At 34.3% G+C, this 21,882-nt stretch overlaps 2 protein-coding genes across 2 annotated transcripts; both read right to left on the reverse strand.

Moving 5' to 3' along the window:
* Positions 1 to 115: 115 nt before the first annotated feature.
* LOC133865661 (uncharacterized) lies at positions 116 to 13,512 on the reverse strand. The gene is made up of 11 exons (XM_062302083.1): positions 12,472 to 13,512; positions 11,846 to 11,914; positions 11,678 to 11,746; positions 11,393 to 11,479; positions 11,197 to 11,264; positions 10,825 to 10,941; positions 3,834 to 3,972; positions 3,591 to 3,689; positions 2,800 to 3,033; positions 2,405 to 2,716; positions 116 to 978 (listed from the first exon to the last, which is right to left on the reverse strand). Exons 1-11 carry the CDS (start codon positions 13,183 to 13,185, stop codon positions 232 to 234), a joined length of 2,655 nt encoding a protein of 884 aa, XP_062158067.1. The 5' UTR covers positions 13,186 to 13,512; the 3' UTR covers positions 116 to 231.
* Positions 13,513 to 19,506: 5,994 nt separating this feature from the next.
* Positions 19,507 to 21,410, reverse strand: LOC133865601 (probable indole-3-pyruvate monooxygenase YUCCA10). The gene is made up of 4 exons (XM_062302019.1): positions 20,799 to 21,410; positions 20,059 to 20,292; positions 19,821 to 19,943; positions 19,507 to 19,683 (listed from the first exon to the last, which is right to left on the reverse strand). Exons 1-4 carry the CDS (start codon positions 21,408 to 21,410, stop codon positions 19,507 to 19,509), a joined length of 1,146 nt encoding a protein of 381 aa, XP_062158003.1.
* Positions 21,411 to 21,882: the final 472 nt, after the last annotated feature.

The following is a 21,882-nucleotide window of genomic DNA, read 5'->3' on the forward strand; positions in this document are numbered from 1 at the left end:
GTGTTTTATCGGTCTATAGTGAACTCTTCACTATGAAATTATTAGTCACCCAATATATGCATACAAGCGCAAGTCCAAGCTTCACTGCAAAAATTTCAAGAAAACTCAGAAACAATCAAACGAAAGCACATTAATTATTTCACTGTATCGTTTTCCTGTTAAAAATTTGAACCTCTGTACAAAATCACTATACAGTGCTCTTTATACACGTATCTGATACAACCCCTCATCCTACCACTTCACATCCAGTGTTAGCGCGTTGGGAGGGACAAGGATAGATTGCAACTGTGTAAAAGATAAATTGGACATTAAATTACTCCATGAAACTGAATCTACTACAATGAAAGGATTCACCTTCTTAACCAAAAGGGGCTTCAGCCTCTCTCCGTCGACTCTTGCCAGGGCCTCAAACCATATTCGTTCAACACTTGGCCTTGTTCTCCACTCCGCCAACTTACCATGGAGAGTGTCGTTGTTTCTGACACCTCTTTCCAGTTCTAGCCGGAAGCGAATGATAGCAGAAGCCTTAATCTTAGTTTTGAGGAATCCTGACCCATTTTGATGAATTCTATCGCCAAGAAATTTGCTCAAAACCCTTTCCAGGACAGCGATTCTTGAGCTTAAAGAATCAATGGGGCAAGTCCACTTCTTGTAGACATGACTATTGTAACACTTTTCCGGCAGCAACTCAATCGTGTCCTTGGGAATTAATGTAGTTTCAATGTGGGCATCAGCATTTCGAGTCCTATAAGCAACCAGTGATACAGCCCCTAAAACTTGTATAGGAAGTAATGGGATGCACATAGAATGCCAAAAGGGCCAAAATTCACTTTTCTCCTTGTCAATCACAAGACTTCTATTCACTGATAAACCAAGACCGGATGGGTGAAACAGAGAGACTTCTTGAGCTCTTCTCACTTCCACTGTGATGCCTTCACCAACAAGTATTCGAGTCAAACCATTATGTGAAGTGTTCATCTGGAGATAAAGGTAAAAACTGCCAGACTGTCAGTAGTAGCACTAAAGAATCAGACTTGTATACAGACAAATAATCATAGCTATTAATAAAACTACCAGTTGAAAAAGAAAAAGTAGAGCAACGGACACATCAACGATTGAATGTCAATCCATGAATATAGCTGGATATTATCAAACAAATCTAGTCAGCAAAATAGATAAATAAAAGCCTTCGTCTGTTGAGGTTATCTGTTTCATCATACTGCCACCAAGGCGATTTCAAATGGCCTCTACAAGACACTTTCTGGAATTTGTAGTCCTTTTTTCTTTTTTCCTTTTCAATCAGATTTGTATCACAACAACCCACAAGCTTAACAGAACATGAGGACATGGAGATGTTTTATGAGAGGAAAAAAAAAGTAGTTAAAGGTGATATATGTATCTCAGGAGTGATTCTCACAATCTAGAACAAAGCAAAATGCTCTAGCCACCTTGACTATAAATCTTTCAACTTCTCACCCCCCAAACACCAAAAAAGATGTGCCCATTTTTAATTGGATCATCAAAATTTTAGTGCTTGATCAAAGTGTCTAGCCACCAACAAACAAACAAGAATAGAAATCAGAACCCAAAATTCAAAGCCCCAAATAGATCAGTATCACATAGTAATTACGCACGCGGAGAGAGAGAGAGAGAGAGAGCTAAAAAAATGGTAAGTTATCAGATATAAAGAAGCACAGATTTGGTTAACAAACCACAGCATGTTGGACTGACAGGTAAAAAAGCGACCAACAAAATACAATTCGGAAGAAAAAGAAGGTTCACATAGGGAGCTTAGAGTCCTTCCTGGCCTCAGAACAATCATAATCTTCATCAAAATCTTAACTACATGCAGCTGCCTAACAGCTAGCATTTAAAGTTTATCAGGCACAACCACCTTTCTTCTTGTGCTGATACACTTCAATGGCTGACTGATCTATAGCTGCATTTATAACACTTTTGCCAAATAACTTCTTGCCACAAATCCTGAAAACGTAAGAATGCTGCTTCGACAGCACAATTTACACAAAAGCAATTTTATTGGATGGAAGTCACTGACAAATCCCAACAGAAGATAAAACGACAATATTTACAAGAAAGAGCACGAAAACTAAAATATCCATATATTTTCTGTTTTAAAACTAATTGCTGACGTAACATCAAAAAGAACTAATTGAACACCGATGGGATACTACATTTAAGAATCAACAAGAACAGGTAATAACTATAAACCTATGTACAAATACAGCCATTATGTGTGGCATAAACCACACCCGTATAAACAAACAATTTGATCATAATCCAATCTTAGACATTCAGATTTGGGCCCATTACTAATATATCAGAGCTAATAATATATACATATAAAAAGCAACTTTCACGCTGAAAACTGTATAAAATTCCATACCGGCAACAACAGCGAAAGCTTGTCATCACCACCGACCCGCAACTCAAACGGACCCTCCAATTTGAACGTATCAAGTAAACCCAAAGCACCAACCTCACTCACCAAAGACCCAAAATCGCTTTTCCCATTTCTGAACTTCTTCCAGGAACCCACCTCGTCGGAGAACTTGACCAGCAACTGGGTCCTGCCCGACCCGACCCGAACCTCGTACCGTGGAGCACTCCCAACCCGGACGTTTCTCAGATCCAATCTCGACACCCTGACTTCCCTCGAATCCCACCTCTGCGCCACCGTTATTCTCTTCACAACATCCTGAATTTTCACAAAATCAAATACTGTGAGACAGAGAGTTTCGAGAAGAAGAATAAAACGAGATCCGAGGGACGGGGACGTACCTGTAGGCGGCGGTAGTCTGAGGTCGAGGCGTTTAAAGGAGAGAAAGATAGAATTGGTGTTGGAAGGTGGAGGTGTAGGACGAGGAGGAGGAGGAGAAGGGACAGGGGTACAGGACCACGGCTTGTCATCAATGTCATGGTTGTGTCGTCAACAGACTCGCTCCAGGAGGCTTCCACTTCCGACCCTTCCCCGTTTAGTAATCCCCCTCCCTCGCTCTTTTGGGATAATTTTTTTTTTTATGTTAGTAGTGAAAAATTATTGATGTGATATAAAGTAAAAAAATTTTATATAAAAAAATAAAAAAAATTTGTATTATAATGAATTTTTTTATTTAAATAATAATAAAAAATTATTGATGTGATATAAAAAATAAAAAAAATTAAAAATGTTTTGAGTGGCAGGTGTTAGAATTGACAATAATACCCACCGTGTGGAGGATGGGATATTGGGATTCGTGTGCCGGCAGGATGTAATAGTTTTCGGATAAGTTCGTGGAAATTTTTTAAATATAAAAAAAATATGTGTCTATTAACATATGAAAAATATATATTTTTTTTATTAATATTATTAAAAAAAATATAAGAAGCATATGTTATTTAATAACATATGCTTTTCATATATTAAAGAACACATGTCAATATTATATATAGGTTATAAGAAGAGAGCCCCAACTATAAGGATGGGCTGTAAAACTAGTGTTTTACAGCCTCCACTAAAAATTTAACACATCATAAAAACACTATACAAAATAATATAATCAAAACACCATATCTTTCAGCCAAACGAAAACCTTCATCTCCAACAACTCAACAACTCGTTGGAAAACGCCCACTACACCAGTCACTAGAGAACACAAAAAGGAATCATTTTCACTCTCTATCTCTACAATCTGTTTGGTTGCTGAGAAAATCATGGCTTCTTAGAAAAATCTTGATCGGGAGGCTTTAAGAGGAGGCGGGCCGATGTCCTTTGGCTGATTTCAACGGCAGTGTTTGGGGGAGGAGGCAGATCTTGGTGGCTACGCCTCTGGTACTTGAACCCGTTGATGCACCGGAGGGTTTGGCCCACGAAGACGTAGAAGAGCTAGAAGAGCTTGTGGAGCTCCTTGTTTTGGAGGTCTATGGAGCGCTTCTTCTCCAAGGTCTTCTCGAAGTGGAGCTGGAATCAGCCTTCTGTGATGGTCAAAGTGGTAAGCCCTTGAGTTCAGATGGAGGTCAGAGGAGTGAGAGAGGAGGCAGAATGAACGCCAAACACCAAAATCACAAGGTTTAGCAATGAGGTGCACAAATGATTGTGTACGTGGGTATCTATGAAGAGAGGAACCAAGAGACATGGCTTTTGGTTGAGAGAGAGAGAGAGACAGAGAGAGAGAAATTGCTGGGTGGTGTAAGTGTTGCCATTGCTGGTATGGTTCGTACTCTGCCATTGACGAGAGAGGGAGTTTGTGGAATGGGCAGCGGGCATCTATGAATTATGAGTGGGCTAATCCTGTATTGTTGTGTATATTCTCTTCTGTGTTTCAAGCTGACGTGTCCAGCTGTTATTGGAGGCTGTAAATAAGTGGATTTATGCCACATCCGAATTGAAGTTATTCTCTATAAGAAACTAGCATATAACCTGCGTCATGCGCGGATTTTTACTAATTAAAACTGCATAACAAATTAAAATGTTACATTTAATTTAAAAAACAAAATAAAAATTTAGGAATAAGATTGAAAATACATAAATGCATATTGTAAATTATCTTGTAAGGAATCAAAATAAATCACATGTATTCAATTTTTTTTTATAAGTAATCATATTATTCAATTTTTATAGACGTTAATTCAATAGACCTTTTGCATAATATAGGAATTCACAAGAACAAATAACAAAATAGTGTACTCACATCATTTCTATAACTTATATTCAATATTTACAAAAGAAACCCAAAAAAAATTTTTGTTAACAATTAACATTTTTTTTTTAATTGAAAATGTAATCATTTCATTAATACACCCAAAGGGTAACGTAGTTACAACCAGACTGAGTCAAGCTCAGACCATTACAGGGACTCAGAACAATACAAAAATCTCATTATAGTTACCCCATAATTCAGATCATACCGATAGTTGCTACAAATAAACCTAGTCAACATAAAGGTGCATCTGCGTTAACATATGAACCTCTACTTGCACTATGGAGTCGATCACAAACAATCTATGCTAAGAAGCAAAGACCAGGCTAAATCTAACACAGAGCAAACTATCAAATACAATATGTATTCAAGTACAAGAAAACACCCAAAAACAGGAGCTTTCGTCGAAAGAAAGCACCACTGGAGACGACGCATGTATATCTCCTGCAGCAACCGAACACCATAAACCCCCGAACGCCACCAAACACGGCAACAGAGACAGAACGTGGTCATCACGCGCGGCCCAAGGAGTGACGAACACCCTGGCTCGTGATGACCACGCGCCGGTCACCGGTGAGCTTTCCAGCTGTAGCAAACAGCGGTAGAACTGGAGGACGACGGCGAGCAAGGCTGGGGGGCTCGTGTCGACTAGAGGTCGGTGGAACAGAGCAGATCTAGCCTTAAAGAATGATCAAAACTGAAGCACCCAAAATCGTTCCGTCGGCGACACGTACGACGGTCTCTCCCCCCTCCGGAACCTTTATGGAGTATTTTCCTGCCAAGAACCAAGGAAACCTAAAAAACTAAAAAAAATCCAAACCACACTCCATAGTCCAAAAGGACTAGGAGGACTAAAACCACCATTGGAACAAGTCCAAGGGGACTCAAAACTCCACAGCCCTAGTGGCTGAGAAACTCTAGCCTCCACTAGAATAACCCAGGAAGGAACAAAAACCTCTCTAGCCCTAAAATGGCTAAGAGAGGAAAACAAAATTCGGGAGGAGGGAGGCTTGGAACCTCCCTCCTTCGGCGACCCATATACGCAGGCGTTCTCTCTCTCTTTTCGTCCGATGCTTTCTATCGAGAACAATTAACATATTTAAACTAAAGAAATCGCACTTTCACCATAATCAAATAATAAATAATTAACAATTTATAAACCATCGAACATGAAGCCAAATATTATATTGTCATTTTTATAAATATTGTTTTCTTATTACCTTTAAAATTAAGGGTAATATGAAATGAAGTGTAACTCATACAACGTTCTAGAGGTGTATATATATATTGCATGTATTACGTAAAAGAAACTACATTTAGAACAAAAAATAAAGACAAAAAATTGAAACGTAAGATTTGTATTTTTTGTATATTTTTCTTGGTTTCAATGAAACTAATAGATATAGGAAGAAGTTCCAACAAAATGATATATATATATATATATATATATATATATATATATATATATATATTCTTCCGACCACCATCCTTCACATATATATCATAAAAGAAAATACTTTTAGCATAAAATAAGCAATAATATATAAATTAGAACATAAAATAAGGACAAAAAATGAAAACATATGACAAACGAAAAAAATGAAAATACTCATATAGTATAAAAATAAATTTATTTTCTTTTATTGTATATTTTCTCCAATTATAATAAATTCATAGCTTCATAAGTATAGGAAGAAGTTATGTCTAACAGAGATTCTTTTTCCTGACGATCATTTGCATATATAACGTTAAAAAAAAAAAAAAAAAAAAAAAAAAAAAAAAAAAAAAAAACTACTTTTAGAATAGAAATAAAATTAATATATAAATTAGAACAGAAAATAAGGGCAAAATATGAAAATAGACAATAAATAGAAATTGGAAAAATACTTATATAATATAAAATAGCTGTATTTTTTGTATATAAATTACAACATCAAATAAGGAAGAAAAAAATGAAAACGGACGACCAATGACAAATGAAATATACTCATAATTGGAAAAAAAAAAAAAAAAAAAAAGGTTCCAATGAAATTCATACCTATAGGGATAAGTTATGTCAAATAGAAATTTTTCTTACGATCATCATTTGCATATATAATGTTAAAAAAATAAATATAAAAGTAAGAATATCTATAAACTACTTTTAGAACATAAATAAAAATAATATATAAATTATAACAAAAATAAAAAATAATAAACGATAACAAACTAACATGACCATAAAAAATAAAGACAAAAAAAAAAAGGACAAAAAAAAGAGAGAAATTACTCAAATAATGGAAAAAAAATTATTTGTTGTATATTTTCCCAATTCTAAGAAAGCAAACAAAAATTATGGAGTATATGTGTACCCCAAATTTTTGCTATAGGCTAAATCAAAAACCACTTATATGAGAGAATAAGAAAGTAAGAGCATTATTTATTTTGACAAAAAATAAAGACAAAAAACAAAGAATCAAACATACTAATATAACAAAAAATAACTGTATTTTATGTATAATTTTTCCCATTCTAATGAAACCTTGAAAGCAATGTTGTTCATCAATAAAGTACGTAAACAATGTGTATTACACGTTCCAGAAAAAAAGGATTTAAAAAATTAATAAATAACAGTGTAAACTAAAAAATCGTCATACATTGTGCAAAACACAATGATGTGAATCTTATCGCTCACCATAATTTTACTAAATTTACTGTAACATTTACGAAAGAAAAAATAATATATAAATTAGAAGGAAAAAAAAAAAAAAGGAAAGGAAGAAAAAAATCATAGAAAAAAAAAATAGAAAATACTAATCATATATTGCATAAAGGCATTCATTTACCTCTGTTTTTTTACAAAGAAAATAAAATCTAAAAATGAATCCTTATGTTTAATACGATAGAGTAAAAATTTGAAGAATCCTGTAAGCCTCTCGCTTCTGGCTTTTGAATAATGAGAATGATAATAATAAATTAATAATAATACAGTGCCTGAGTTTTTGCTGGAATTTGAGAGGGATTCATTTCCTATAAAATGGTGTCAGAGGCGATGAGTCAAACTAAATTCTCAAGTAGTGTTTGTTTCCATTGAAACAAAAAAAAAATTATTGTATTTTTTGTATAGAATGATTTTGTAAAGGTAAAAAGAAATGATCACACAATCATAATATATATTTTTTTTTTCGAGAAACACAATTATAATCGTTGTGCTTTAAGGTAAAGGGCTAAGAGTGCGGTAAATATTTTTTATTTGTATAGTTTCATTTGAAGTTTGGACGCACATTTGACAGTATAAAAAGTTCAAACGTTTTTTTTTTTTTTTTTTCAAAGAAGTGAGTGAATTCTCCAAGAACTTTGCACTTCATAAAAATAACTAATGCATATTGAGTTGACTATCGCATGTTTACCACCAAAATAGGGTTTATTTTTCTTTTTTCTTTTTTGAGAGAAAAAATAGGAATTCAATTTTTATTTACTATGCAAATAGGGATTGAGTTCACTATCGCATTTTAACACAAACTTAAACTCACCCTTTAACTTAAAATGAACACTTAGAAGCATTTTAAGATGCCACTTGTCAGAATGTTATGCAATCTTCATAGGATGCCTCTATTATAATATTATGATTGACACTTGTCTGAATAATAAAATGCCACTTGTTTTAATATTATGCATTCCTCTTATTGATTCTCCTATTATATATATATATATGATTTCTTACGAATCAATTTGTAAGAAATTTCTTTAAAAAAAAAATGGATAAATGTAAAATTAGTGTATATGGCTAGTTTAAAATACAAATCACTATATCAAAGTAAATTTAAAAGTCTAGTTTGTCTAGGCATGTCAAAAAAATAATTTAATCCCTACAATGAAATTCCGTTAAGTGATATATCAGCACCAATAAAATGAAGATACATGTCATTCTTAATAATAAATAATTTTTTTTTTTAAAAAAAAAAACAAAAACAAAAAAAATATATGAGCATGCAGGCCGCATCCACTCCATTACTTTATTCTCTTTTTTTTTTTATTATCTTTTCTTTTTAAAACAATAATAATTTTTTTAAGTTTGATATACTTATATTTTTTTATTATGAATGACACGCGTCGTCATTTTAATTGGTGCTCACGAGATATCTAACAAAATCCATCAAATGTTTTAATGGAACCTGACTCTAAGGACTAAATTATTTTTTTAGCATACCACAAGAATCTCTGAAATCACTTTGAAACAACAATGAGTGATTTGTAACTTACGCCGACCACAGTGACTGATTTTGTGACAATCACCATATTTTATTCCACTTTAATTATAACAAAGACATTGACAGTTTTACATCAGCAAAGTAAAAAAAAATGTAGTTTTTAGCATTTTTATTATTATAAAAATAAAAGAAATGCCAAATATTACATTTTTATCTCACAATGCTAATGTGACAATCACGACAAAAACTATATGATTTTTTTTATTATTTTTTTTTTTTACAATAACGTGGCATTAGCTAAATTGAGATGAAAAAAAAAATCTTTCTTTTGTTATTATTCTTTATTAAAAATGATATTAATTTAAAATTTAAAGGCCACCCCAATGGCACGAGAGGTGGTAAGACCACTCTCATGATTCTCGCTATGTGGCCGACTACTCATAGAAGGCTTTGTATTTTTCTATTTTTTTTTAGAAAAAAAAAAATTAGGTTTACAAAATAATAATAATAATAATAACAATAATGAGTTTTTTGGAATCAGACTTTTTAAAAAAAATAGGTATTCATCTTCGTGCGAGAATATCTATTCAATGTTATTCTATAGGAATAATTATTATATTCCATTAGTCATACCAAATGTGCCCTTAATCTCAAGAGTGCCTAAGCAACATGTATCTTATTACTTCTACATCTGTACGAAATTCGTTTTAGAACAAAGTTATTATTATTTTTTTAGATATATATATATATCATTTTGTTTTAAGTAATGCTATCACACGACTATTCTACTGTACTGGTGCAGCAATTCTCCATTTTTTTTTCCTTTTAACAATGGGCAATGGTTGATCTAAGATGGATTGGTAATACAACATCAACATTATGTTGATGGTGTAGTATGTAGGATAACTCTTTTGTTTTATGAAAATAAGTTATTACGACCACTCTTTCTACAGAAAAGATAGAAAGAACAGGCTGCAACCAAGGTGAAAGTTGCTCGAAAGAACCCACAAAAGAAAATAGTGAAAGTTGAAGCAAAACAAGATACGAGTCCAAGTGAGGAAGCCTTCCTCTTATCCTTTTGGCCGACAAAGGCACACCGCAGCAGGAAGCCTACACCAGCAAAAGGATAAGGCTGATTACCGCACAAAATCCGAGACAAACAACCAATAAACTTAGGTGTAATGGCTTCTTCTTCTATGCAGTTAACAAGAAGACAAGCCACGAACAAGAACCATTACAATTGATTAAACCACAGCCTCACATAACAAGGGAAAATCTCAACCACTGAGAACCACTCCACTTGCCAAGAAGATAAGATTCTATCTCCTTTAGGTGGTTAGCTGCTCAACCAGAGGTGAGGCTGTATGAATAAATTGATGGGCTTCCAGCACGAGTGTAAAGTACCTGGCTGCCTTCAGACCTTCATCAATTCATCATCAGGGGAGCTCTAATAACAATCAAAGAGAATCAGGAGTCTCGAACTACAATCAACTCGATAGCAGTACCAGACTTCCAGATAAGCAATCACCCCTCAGCTATTTGAGCCCTCCAAAGCCTCAGCTCCTCGACCAGTAAAAGTGCATGTCACCTTCCCAACCCATCATAAAAATATAAATTTATGAATCAGAAAAAGAAACTATCTCCCTTTCTTTTTTTCTCTCCTTTCTTCCCACTGTCATGTTAAAAGTCAAACATGTCATTACATTAAAAAATACATCACCGGCCACAGTTAAGGCCGTCAAAGCAGAGATAGACAGGATACGCCACACCAAGAACCAATCCAGGATAAGCAGGTTCCATGATGGGGAAGTGTTGGATATTCACAACTGCTCAATAGCGAGCCAAATGAGTGAAAAATAGATTAAAGAATCACCATCTAGATGAAATAGATGTCAGCAAAGATCCTCCCCCCCTGCAAGCGGAGGGCAATGTATCACGAGATTGCTACAGCATTCATCCCCACATGAGGTTCATATATGGTGTCTGATACTTTGGATGGAGGCCAATATCGAAACACTGATCTACCTAAAATGTTTTTGATTGGAAGTGGACCCCTGACAACAAGGAAAACAAAACGACATGTCAGGAAATATATTCAAAATTGAAACGCATGGCAATGGACCAATGTTAATTGAAATTATGTTAATCCTCACATATTCCCAATATTAATTTCTGATAGAGTAGAAGTTAACACAATCATGTTTGGAGTATCTGTAGAAGCCACTTGCTGAAAATGTTTCTTTCCCATCTACTAATTCAACATATTCTCAAACCAAAAAAATCCTCAGAAATGAAAGATAGAGACTTACCAGTTATGAGAGTCAAAACTGTTATTGCGATTGTCTCCCATCACAAAGACATAACCTTCAGGCACAAGCTGCAAAATCAACCAGAAGAGTGCACAAGACTTCGTTAACAAATCCAGCAAAATACTTCAAACATTTTAGGGATATGATAACAAATCAACACAAGGAAACGAAATTCATGATGAACACAAGGCAATACCATTCGATCCATTTCATAAGCAAGTGGCTCTAGAACGAAATCTTCATCCTGAACAACACCATTCACATATAATTTCCCATCACGAACCTATCACATGAAAAGCGAGGAAGATCCAAGATGTTAGAAATAAAAGTAATGAAATTTTGTTTTACATATGAAAATGAAAAGAGGATATAAAATTTAAAAAAATTCTTCTTGCATATAAAAAATGAAAAAGGGGAAGGGAAGAACTAAGATCTCAAGACATAAATGTGCTTGATTATATATATATATATGAACTCTTACTTCGACATAGTCTCCAGCCTTTGCTACCACTCTTTTAATGAACACATCACCTGAACCATAACCAATTTCCTGCAAAATGCAGAGGATTCACAAATTCAGCAATCCCCACTCAATTTAGAGAGAACATTTCTCGAAGTAAAGCACATGAAAGTAAATTCCACATCATACCTGCAAGATTGGAGGTGCCTTAAAAATTACTATATCTGAAACCTCTGGCTTCCTGAAAAAATATGATACCTGTGGTAACACAAAACAGAAGCAATAAATTCAGCCCACCGTCCAACAAAACAAAGCAACGCCTATCTATCTGAAACATAACATTTCATATATCTTATCAATTAGCCTGTGCATCCACGACCAATTCAAACAGCTTTCTCTACAAAATATCATCTCTAGATGCCATCTAACAAACTAAGAAGAATACAATGTACGATGAAACAGTAAACTCGAAACAAAACTATTGCATCTTTGTCCCATAGTAGAATGGAAATTGTTAAGTCATTCAAGAAACATTATTTGACACTATGCTAATCCCATGCGCACTTCGAATACCAGTCTCAAAATCTATGAAGGAAACACAATAATCTTCGCAAGAAACGAACTTTTCCTAATCGGTTTCAGTTAAATCAAATAAGCTCAACAAACAATTCCGATCGCATGATTATACAATCACCAAATTAGACTTATTTCTCATGATTATACCCCAAAAAGATTCTAACCCGTAAACAATTAACAATTAACAATTCCATACCCAAATATTCACCGTCAAATTAGAGACCTTGAGCTACACCTACCTTCTCGGCCAAAACTCGGTCACCAACATCCAGAGTAGGACACATAGAAGACGACGGAATCGACCTTGGCTCCGCCAAGAACGACCGGAACAGCAAGGTCACAGTCACTGCAGTGAACATAGCCTTAGCGTCCTCCGAACAGAAATTCAATATCTTGGACAACCAACCGCTCTTCTCCAACGCCTTGCGTTCGAATGAGCTATCACTCTCGCTCTCCGCAATCTCACAACACTGCGCTGTTCCACCTTTATCCACAACCCCACTCGCAGACTCGTTGTTGGAAGGAAGCCACTTTGACCCCTGAAAGAAAGGCACGATTGACGAGGCCTTGAACTGCGCGATGCCTAAAACGCTTATCGCCGTGGCCGACGATCCCGACGCGCACACCGTCGACTTCATCATCGAGATCAGGCCCAAGACGATCGGGCTCTTGCAACTATCGCCGAGTATCTCCCCGGCGAGAGTCGCGTAAAGAGAGGCCGAGCCCTCGGCCCAGTGGCTCGATCCCGGTTTCGGTTTCGGCCGCCGGATATCGGAGTGGTAGTTGCGCACCGTGGTGGATGGATCCACCTCGGACTTCTGGTTCGGGCCGAAGATCCGGGACCGAATCCAGCACTCCTGGAAATTCCGGCAATGGCCGGCCCGAAGGCCGGCCGAGGAGGCGATGTTTTGGGCGACATATCCGGAGAAGCTAAAGGTAACCCTGATAGCCATATCAGCGATTTTGATTAGCTTGGTGAAGAACTGGTACAGTGTGGTTTCGTTAACTAGCAAAGTCGATGTGGGAAACCCTACAATCCTAGAAAAGCCATTTCCGCAGAAGATTGCAGTAAATCGGAGACGCGAGGGTGGAATTGAAAGTGAAGGCTACAAATGGGAAAGGAATTAGGACGCGATTGGGAAATTGGGGCAGTCGAATTGTTCTAGGGTTTCGCTGTGAGATATTGGAGGGCAGAGGGCTTGATGGACCTGAGCGAAACTCAGGAGCCGATCGCTACTGAGCTGGACGCGATGAAAATTCAGCAACGTAAAAGTTAGGGAAGAGCTTGGGTTTTAATAGACGGCGGCTATGTTCCAATAACGAAACTGGACTCGCTGTTGCGTATATTTACCATTGTGACTTTGTTTGCCTACAGGGCAGTAGGGCACATGGCAATAGGATTTTGATTGGATTAGCTGCCATGCTTCAAATGGGGACCAAAATAAATTGCATTTAGCTCGGTAATTTAGAGAAAAATATTATCTCTTTCACAATAAATAATGAAGAAAAATAATATTTAAAAAAAAATAATGAAAGTAAAAATAATTAAAATAGATAGTGTGATGCATGTACTTTAGAAAAGTTAGTAAATAAATAAAGAAGATGATAATTTTTTAACTAAAATTCATAAAAAAAATTTGTTGAGCCTGAATGTTGTTATAGTGCTTGGTCTAACAAAGCCATATTTTACGGGTATCCTAGTGGTTTTTTTTTTTTTTTTTTTTTTTAAAAAAAAAATAATAATAATAATGATTGCCTGCTTGGTTTATTGAGGAGGATAGTGAAAATAAGGAACAAAATATCATTGTTTTAGTTTTGGGTTTATCAATAAATATGTGATTTGAAGGAGTTTGGTGGGAGATACCATATTTAATTAAATTTAGGACAGAAATTTTCTATAAATCGGTGTGTAGAAAATTTTATACAACCCATATATAAGATTGACATATGTCCCTTTATATATAAAAAATACATATTTTAATAGCATGTGCTTCTCACATATTTTTTTAATAGCATTAATAATATTTTTTTAATAGCATTAATAAAGAAATATGTGCTTCTCACATGTTTAAATTACACACGTCACTATTACATGTAGATTATATGAAATTTATTACAAACCGATTTGTAGAAAATTTTTATCCTTAAATTTATGTCACTTTCCTTTATTTTCTCTCCATCGTAGTCTTCTTGGGATTTTTTTTTTAACAAAATTTGATCTCTATTCCACCCAATAGGGAAAAGAATAGAGTGAAACCTCTATAACCAAAACAAAAAGACTAAATCTCTATATAAAGCAATAGTAAAATACTCTAAAATTACAATATTACAAACACTCTTAAGGTATTTTTTTCGATTCATATTTTATCAATAATTTATTTTACCGATATCTGAACAAGGCTATAAGCCGCATAATTTGCTGCTCTTCAAACATAATCGAAGAGAAACAGACTAGTACAATTAATGTCATTAATATTTAAGAGGACCTTTCCTTCACGTGAATCGTCTCATTAGTCATTCATAAGAAAAAGGGCAAAAGGGCATCGTTTAATTTGGTAGCCCGTGAGCTACATCATTCACTTTTCTTTTGATGTGAGACAGAGACACCTTCCAAATTCAACACTACTCTAATATCATTGATTAATTAGCCATATCCACACTATTTTGTTTCCACCTTTGACCTTCCGTAAATGCTTAGGCAACTCGCAGAGCATTTCTTTCCTATATAGGAGCATTAAAAAAAATAAAAAATAAAAATCAGTCAACGAACGGTAATTTGCTGCAAGACCGAGGGTAATGTATAGCACCCTGTCCTCTCCATTCGTTTGGTTGACTTTGACCAAGAACGCCTTTTGCTTTTAGACGCTACCTTCCTGGAACTTTCCTACTCAGTACTCTCCCAACGAACGTGGAAAAATCGAGGCAGACAGAAAGACGAGAATAACCCTAATTCACATTGCATAAACTTCAAATACATGAACCGGGCGTCGGGCGATGACAACAATGGCATAGCCAATTAGGATGATGCAATTAATATTATATTTCTATTCCCTCTTTATTTGTTTGGCTTCTTTCTTTCTTTTTTGCCAAAGTTTTAATATTGGCTTTGTTTGGAAAAAAATTGTTCTTCTCCCTTTTATTTTATTTTATTTTTTAAAAAAATTGATTAACAAATCACTAATATCTCATTAAAAAAATTAAAAATTATAGTATATCGATTATGTTTTAATAGTTGAGACCCTCCTTGTAAGATGCTCCATATCCTTGTAAGTTTCCTGGCTGTTGTCCACATTTGTATTATTAAGAAGCACATGGTCAAAATATGACTTGATTTTATGATCATGTTCCCACTTTTAACAGGAGTTTGCGGGAAAGAGGATTCCGTGTCATTAAACAAATAAAAAAAATAAAATAAAATAAAAGGAGGAAAAATTTGAGCAAAAGAAAATTCTTCCAATTAAGCCTATTAAATTGATACGTGTATTTAGTTGAAGAAATTTTTTTCAAATCAGTTTGGTGAAAAACTTTACCCTTATTTGTTTTTATTTTCTTAATTAATAAGGTATGACGTCGGGGTAACTCTTAGTGCATGCATGGTAAAAAATTTTGACGCATTCAAGAAGCAGGCCGGTAAACATTAAATAAATAAAAACCTTATACGTCTTCCATTAATTTATAATTTTTTTGACATTTTGATTTAATTAAGGGTGTATTAGAAAATATATATGGATATACTATATATTGGACTTTTTGTCTATGAAAATTGATTTCAATGCTATTTATTTGTTTGTTTCTTTTAAATATAAGAAGCACATTTTTTTTTAATATTATTAAAAAAACATGTGAGAAGCACATGTTATTAAAATAACATGCGCTTCTTACATGGCAAAAGACATATGTCAATCTTATATGTGGGTTGTATGAAATTTCCTACAAACCGATTTATAATAAATTTATGCCCTTCTACATATTACTACATAAAAATACAAACATATCATGAAATTTACAATATATATATATAAACGTAACAAATGAAGAAGATTTTTTTTTTAAAAAAAAAAAACCTTTACTTAATTTTCTCATAAATCTTGACAGACTTTTATATTAAAAACCAGGTTCTAATTATTCACTAATTGTTCCAATGACTTGACGACTGAATTACTCAAATGGATTTAAAGTTCGTTTTGCTTTGCGGTTGTGTAAGTCAAAAATGTATTTTTTTTTAAAATATATATATTTATGTGGTTTGCAAATATAGAATTTTTTATATTTTCAAATCGCTGAAAAATTGAGTGTTTTTAAAAATGTATAATTTATAAAAATAAAACTATATTTTTATCAAACCCTTTAATGTATTTTAAAAAATTAATTTTCAAACTGTATATTTTTAAATTACTATTTTTAATACTTAAAATAAAACGGACCATAAATAACCAAGATTTAGAGGTGACGTGCAAGAGACGACTGCTTGTTTACCAAAACTAAAAAAGATTAAAAGAGTGACAATTTTGCTGTAGACGCATTCAATGACGGAAGTGCACACATCAGCCACATATATTTATTTTTGAATAAAAAAAAAAAAAAGGATGTCAACCGTCAAGAATGCTAATTAAGCTGTAACAATATAATAATGCGTTAATTATGATCTTCAACGCAAATTCAGGATACGTGGGAGTCCTAATTCCATATCAAATTACTTCTTTTAGAGTTTAAATTTTATCGATTTACCCTTTTAATTTCTAAACGTTATCAAACAGATTTTTAATTCACTTTTTCGTCAAATTTGAAAGTAATTATCTATCGTGTATAAGAAGATTAATAACGTCTATAATTATTTACATGAATTATAGATAATTTCGATAGATAATTATGAGATATTATTTATAAAACTCATTTAACTGATTAAATAATTAAGTACCTCAGTTTTATTTAGTCAGATAAATTTTACAAATAATTTTTCATAATCATATCTGAAATTTCAACAAATAATGATGGACAATCCAGGTCCAACGCATGCCTGCTTGTTGGCCAAAACTGAAGAAAGAATGAGAAGTTGCTATTGACGCATTTAATGACGGAAGTGCATGCATCAGCCACATCAACATAATTATACTTTATCTTAAAAATAAAAACGTAATTGTACTTTGAACGAAAGGATGTCAAACAGGCGAAGAAGCAATATAATAATGTGCTAATTATGAATCCAATGACGAACTTAATAGTTATAATTTAATGAAAGATATGTTCCGCAACAAAACACAAATACAAAGCAAATAACCAAATTTCATAGCCCTAAAATATTACGAGACCATCAACTTTCACTGGATCTAATCGGGAGGACCAAAAACTCCATAACCCAGAGGTTGGGAGAACAAACAACACCTACCACTGGAACCAGTGAGGTGAACAAAAGCCACATTAGCCCATAAAGACTAGGCGGAAAACCAACGCCGGGAGAGCCTCCCCTCATGGCGACCACACACACTTTCTGGAGAGTTTCTGGATGAGAGAGAAAAGAAGTTCAAGAGAGAAACCTGATATGTGTTTTTGAAAGCGTTTTCTTTTTTTCTTCGGCCATTTTTTTAGTAGATTTGAACTGATACACCGGAAATATTGCGACACGTCCCCCATTTTGTTGCTCGTCGCCAGCCTCTGATTCCACCGCCTCAACTATCAATGGTATTGGACCTCAATGCTCGAAGCGTGGCTTGCATGCGTCTTGGTTGGGGCTATGTGTGAGGCCCATGATCCAATTTTTCTGGCCGGGTTGTGGGTGTTTTCGGATCGGCTGGAGTTTCGGCTATAGAAGGGGACTCCCGAGGCGGCGCATGTTTTACACACGCCGGTGCCGGGGTGGTTTTTTCCGTCTTTGCCGGTTCGAAGTTGTGTTTCTGCTTATGTTTTTAAACAGTGCACCTTTGTAATTTTCAGACATTATGGGGATCTGTTGTGTGCTCTTTGTGATGTTTGTTTATGATATGGGTAGCTGTTGTTTTTGTATATTCGTGATCCTTATCACAGTCTCCCGTTGGTAGTTGCTTTTAAATCAAGATTTCCTTAATTGAGTGGGTGGAGATTCCTAATCTCTAGTCACTGTGATGGCCTTCAGGTATATGAGATTTCGCATTCGGGCATTGTATTAATCTTCTGTGCCTATATAAGTATGACTTTTGGCCAAGTGTATTCTCCTTTGAGGCTCTTTTCAGTAATGAAAGGTTCTTTCTCTTGTGTTCAAAAAAAAGTTATAATTTAATGAATTGCTCTCATTTGAATAAAAACCTAAAGTTAAGAAGGAAAATGCTTAAGAGAGACCGGCCTTTTAAAAATAAAAAATAATTAAAAAAAAAGATGTATTTAATAGTTTTTTTTTTTTTTTTTTTTTTTTTTTTTTAATACAATGATCGTTTTCAGGTTTTTATACAAGTATTTTTTTTAATTTTTTTTTAAAAAAATGTCAATATTAACATTATATACATGTTTGGATACCAAATTTTAAATTTGAACAATACATCTTTTGAGACATATTACACATACATTTTTTGTACATTTTTTTTTAATCAATTATTGGATTTGTAGGACTTATATGTGAGTCTTTGTGGATTCTAAAAATCCAACGGTTAATTTAAAAAAAAAGATGCATGAAAGATGTACAATAAATGTAAAAAAATAATTTCTCACCTTTATATCTTTGAAAACTTTATTGTATATTTCGGAATTGTGCTGAATTTTGGGCATCGAAGAACCCCAAGGCCCAATTATCCCCTGCCGCTAAAATGAAAAGGAAAGAAAGAAAAATACACTTCGTTATCTTAATTCACTATTTATCTTTAAAAAAAAAACTTAATAATAAATTTAATCATTTTAATTAATATTTTAATACTCAAATTGTAAAGTAAAAGTTTCAACCAATGACTTTTGTATTCATACCATATTTAATTGTCGTTCATTTCAAAAATTTAAACTAATAAAAAAATAAATTTAATTATTTAATTACTATTTTAATTATAAATAGCTATTTTAATTAAAATGAAAAATAAATTGAAAATAACAACATCAACAAATCAATGATCATCGGGCCATTACAAGCGGATCTTTTATTTTCGGCCACCTTTTTTATTTGCTGGGTGCAGCAATTAAACAAAAAATAAATGGAAAAGAGAAAACGCAAAAGGAAACACAGACAATATTAAAGAGCGCTCCCTTCCTCTTAGGAAAATGAAAAGGGGAGAAGGATTAAAATAATAATAATAATAATAAAAGAAAAAAAAGAAGCTCTACTTTTTGCCATTTATGACCTTGTTAATGTCATTGGCTATGGCCTGTGCGTCCATTGATACCCCGAGCAGTCCTCTTCTTGACAATCCAGCACAATATAAGCCCTTTTCTCCCTTCCAATGACCCGGGAAACTGTTTTTTGGCATTCCTTCTCCATTAAGACCATACTTGTAGTCCTGCATGCACAAGACTAAGCTTAGCTTTGTCTCCCAATGGAAATGAGATATATATATATATATATATATCCAAAAAGAAAAAGGAAACCCAAAAAGAAGAAAAAAAGAAATTAGAGCAAGAATATATATATATATACCTTCAGCCATTTATTAGCAGCGCTTCTATAACCAGTTGCAAAAACAATTGCATCAAACTTTTTCTCAGTGCCATTTTTGAACACTACATTGTTCTTGTTGATGCTGAAAATGTCGGAGACAACCTATGATCAATAGTACGAAAGAGAGCAAGAGGAAACTTGCACGTTAGATATTGCGTGAAGAAAAAAAGAAAAGAAAAGAAAAGAAAAACATAATTTTAGTTGTGAAGATTTATGCCTCAATCTCTCCGTCTTGGATCTTTTTTATGGTTCCAACATCAATAACAGGAGATCTTCCGGTTGCTGTTTTGTGAGCGAATGGGCCTCTCCTTGGTCTACGAATCCCATACTTGGTAAGATCGCCATATTCGAGTCTTGCAAGCATTGTGATTATAGCATCCACCATGCAAAACGGCAGATATTTCAACAAACACATCCCCCGGTGAACCAATTCTTTGGTCAGCACATGAAACTACATACAATCACACCCACATGCGCATATATGATCAATAGTTAGATAACTACATATTAAAAAACAGGTAAATATCAATTTCAAACAGCTTTTCCATGCATGCATGTCACGATGAATGAATCATTTCGTTTTAATCATGTTAATTAATTAGATCTCTACTTCCTAAATGAGGCTATTAGTATTGCTCTTTACAAATATATATTAAGTTAAACAAACTAATGGTTTTGACCACACGATCCGGATTTCTTGTAAGTGATCATTGTTCCAATTGTAGTCAATTTATCCGAATATGTTTATTCTAGCAGTTTATTGCCCGAATAAGTTTTGAACTGTCTCGGGGCAGATAAGTCCCAATAAAACCCTCTCTAGCTCTCAACAGAAAATCGGGCAGGCTTGCAATTCGTCCCGAGACCTTTGACTCCAAGAAATCATGAGATAGGCAGATAAGAAAATAAAAAGGGAGAGAAAAAGCGAAAGAGAAAGAGAAAGAGGGAGAATAATATTACCGGACTTCTAATGACGATTGAAGTGCGAGCTCCATGGTCAAAGAGGTCATAGGCAATCTCCATACCAGAATTACCACACCCAACTACCAAAACATCCTTTGACTTATATTTTGAACCCGATTTGTAATGGTTGGAATGGAGAATATCTCCTGGAAAACCATCCAACCCATGCAGAGAAGGAATAAAACCCTCACTGTTCTCACCAGTAGCCACCACTAAGAAGTCTGCACTGTAAACTTCCATACTTCCTTCTAAGGTGTTCTTAGCTTCAATCCGCCATTTCTTTCCAACTTCATCGAAAAATGCGGATTGAACAGATCGATGGTAACGAGGGTTTATCTTAAACTCTGAGACATACCCATCGACGTACCGAAGAAAATAGTCTTTGGGCATGAAGGTTGGTGCGTCGGGAGGGAGAGTCCTGTGCGGTAAAAAACAAAACTCTTTTGCTAAATGGAGACCCAATCGATCGTAAGTTCTTTTCTTCCAAAGAGAAGCATAACAATCTTCTCTTTCGAGAATCACGTAGGGAATGGAGTGTTGAGTTAGGCATCCTGCCATTGCCAGCCCAGAAGGCCCAGCTCCTACGATCAGCACTAGAGCGTTTTCCATATATGCACCTTTTCCTTCGTTTGATATTTTATGCTTCACTTGACGAATCTACTCTGTCATGTATGTTTGCTTTTGTAATGGGGAGTAGGTCTCAAAGCCATTAATGACAAAAAAATCTTTGAGTTGTTTCCCCAGATTCCATGCACTCTGGATTTCTATAGTTGTAGATTATGCCAATTAAGTCACATGCCGCGAAAACGTTGAACTTGAACTGCTATAATTCGGGTGGACACAAATTTTCTACCAGCTGACTTGTAGGAACAGCCAGCCTTTGCAAGTGACGTATTCTTAACATGTGAATATATATTAAATAGCTTAAAATAGAACTCTTTCTAAGTTTCTAGTGTGTTTTTGAGTCTTCCATTCTATTTTTATTTTTTTAAAAAAAAAATTACAGTTTAATTTTTTTTTCCTGTTTTTATTAAAAAAAATAAAGCCTCGTGTCGGCATAAAAAAAAAAATCTAAAAGAAC

Source organism: Alnus glutinosa, chromosome 4 (assembly GCF_958979055.1).
Source record: "Alnus glutinosa chromosome 4, dhAlnGlut1.1, whole genome shotgun sequence".
Classification (NCBI taxonomy): domain Eukaryota; kingdom Viridiplantae; phylum Streptophyta; class Magnoliopsida; order Fagales; family Betulaceae; genus Alnus; species Alnus glutinosa.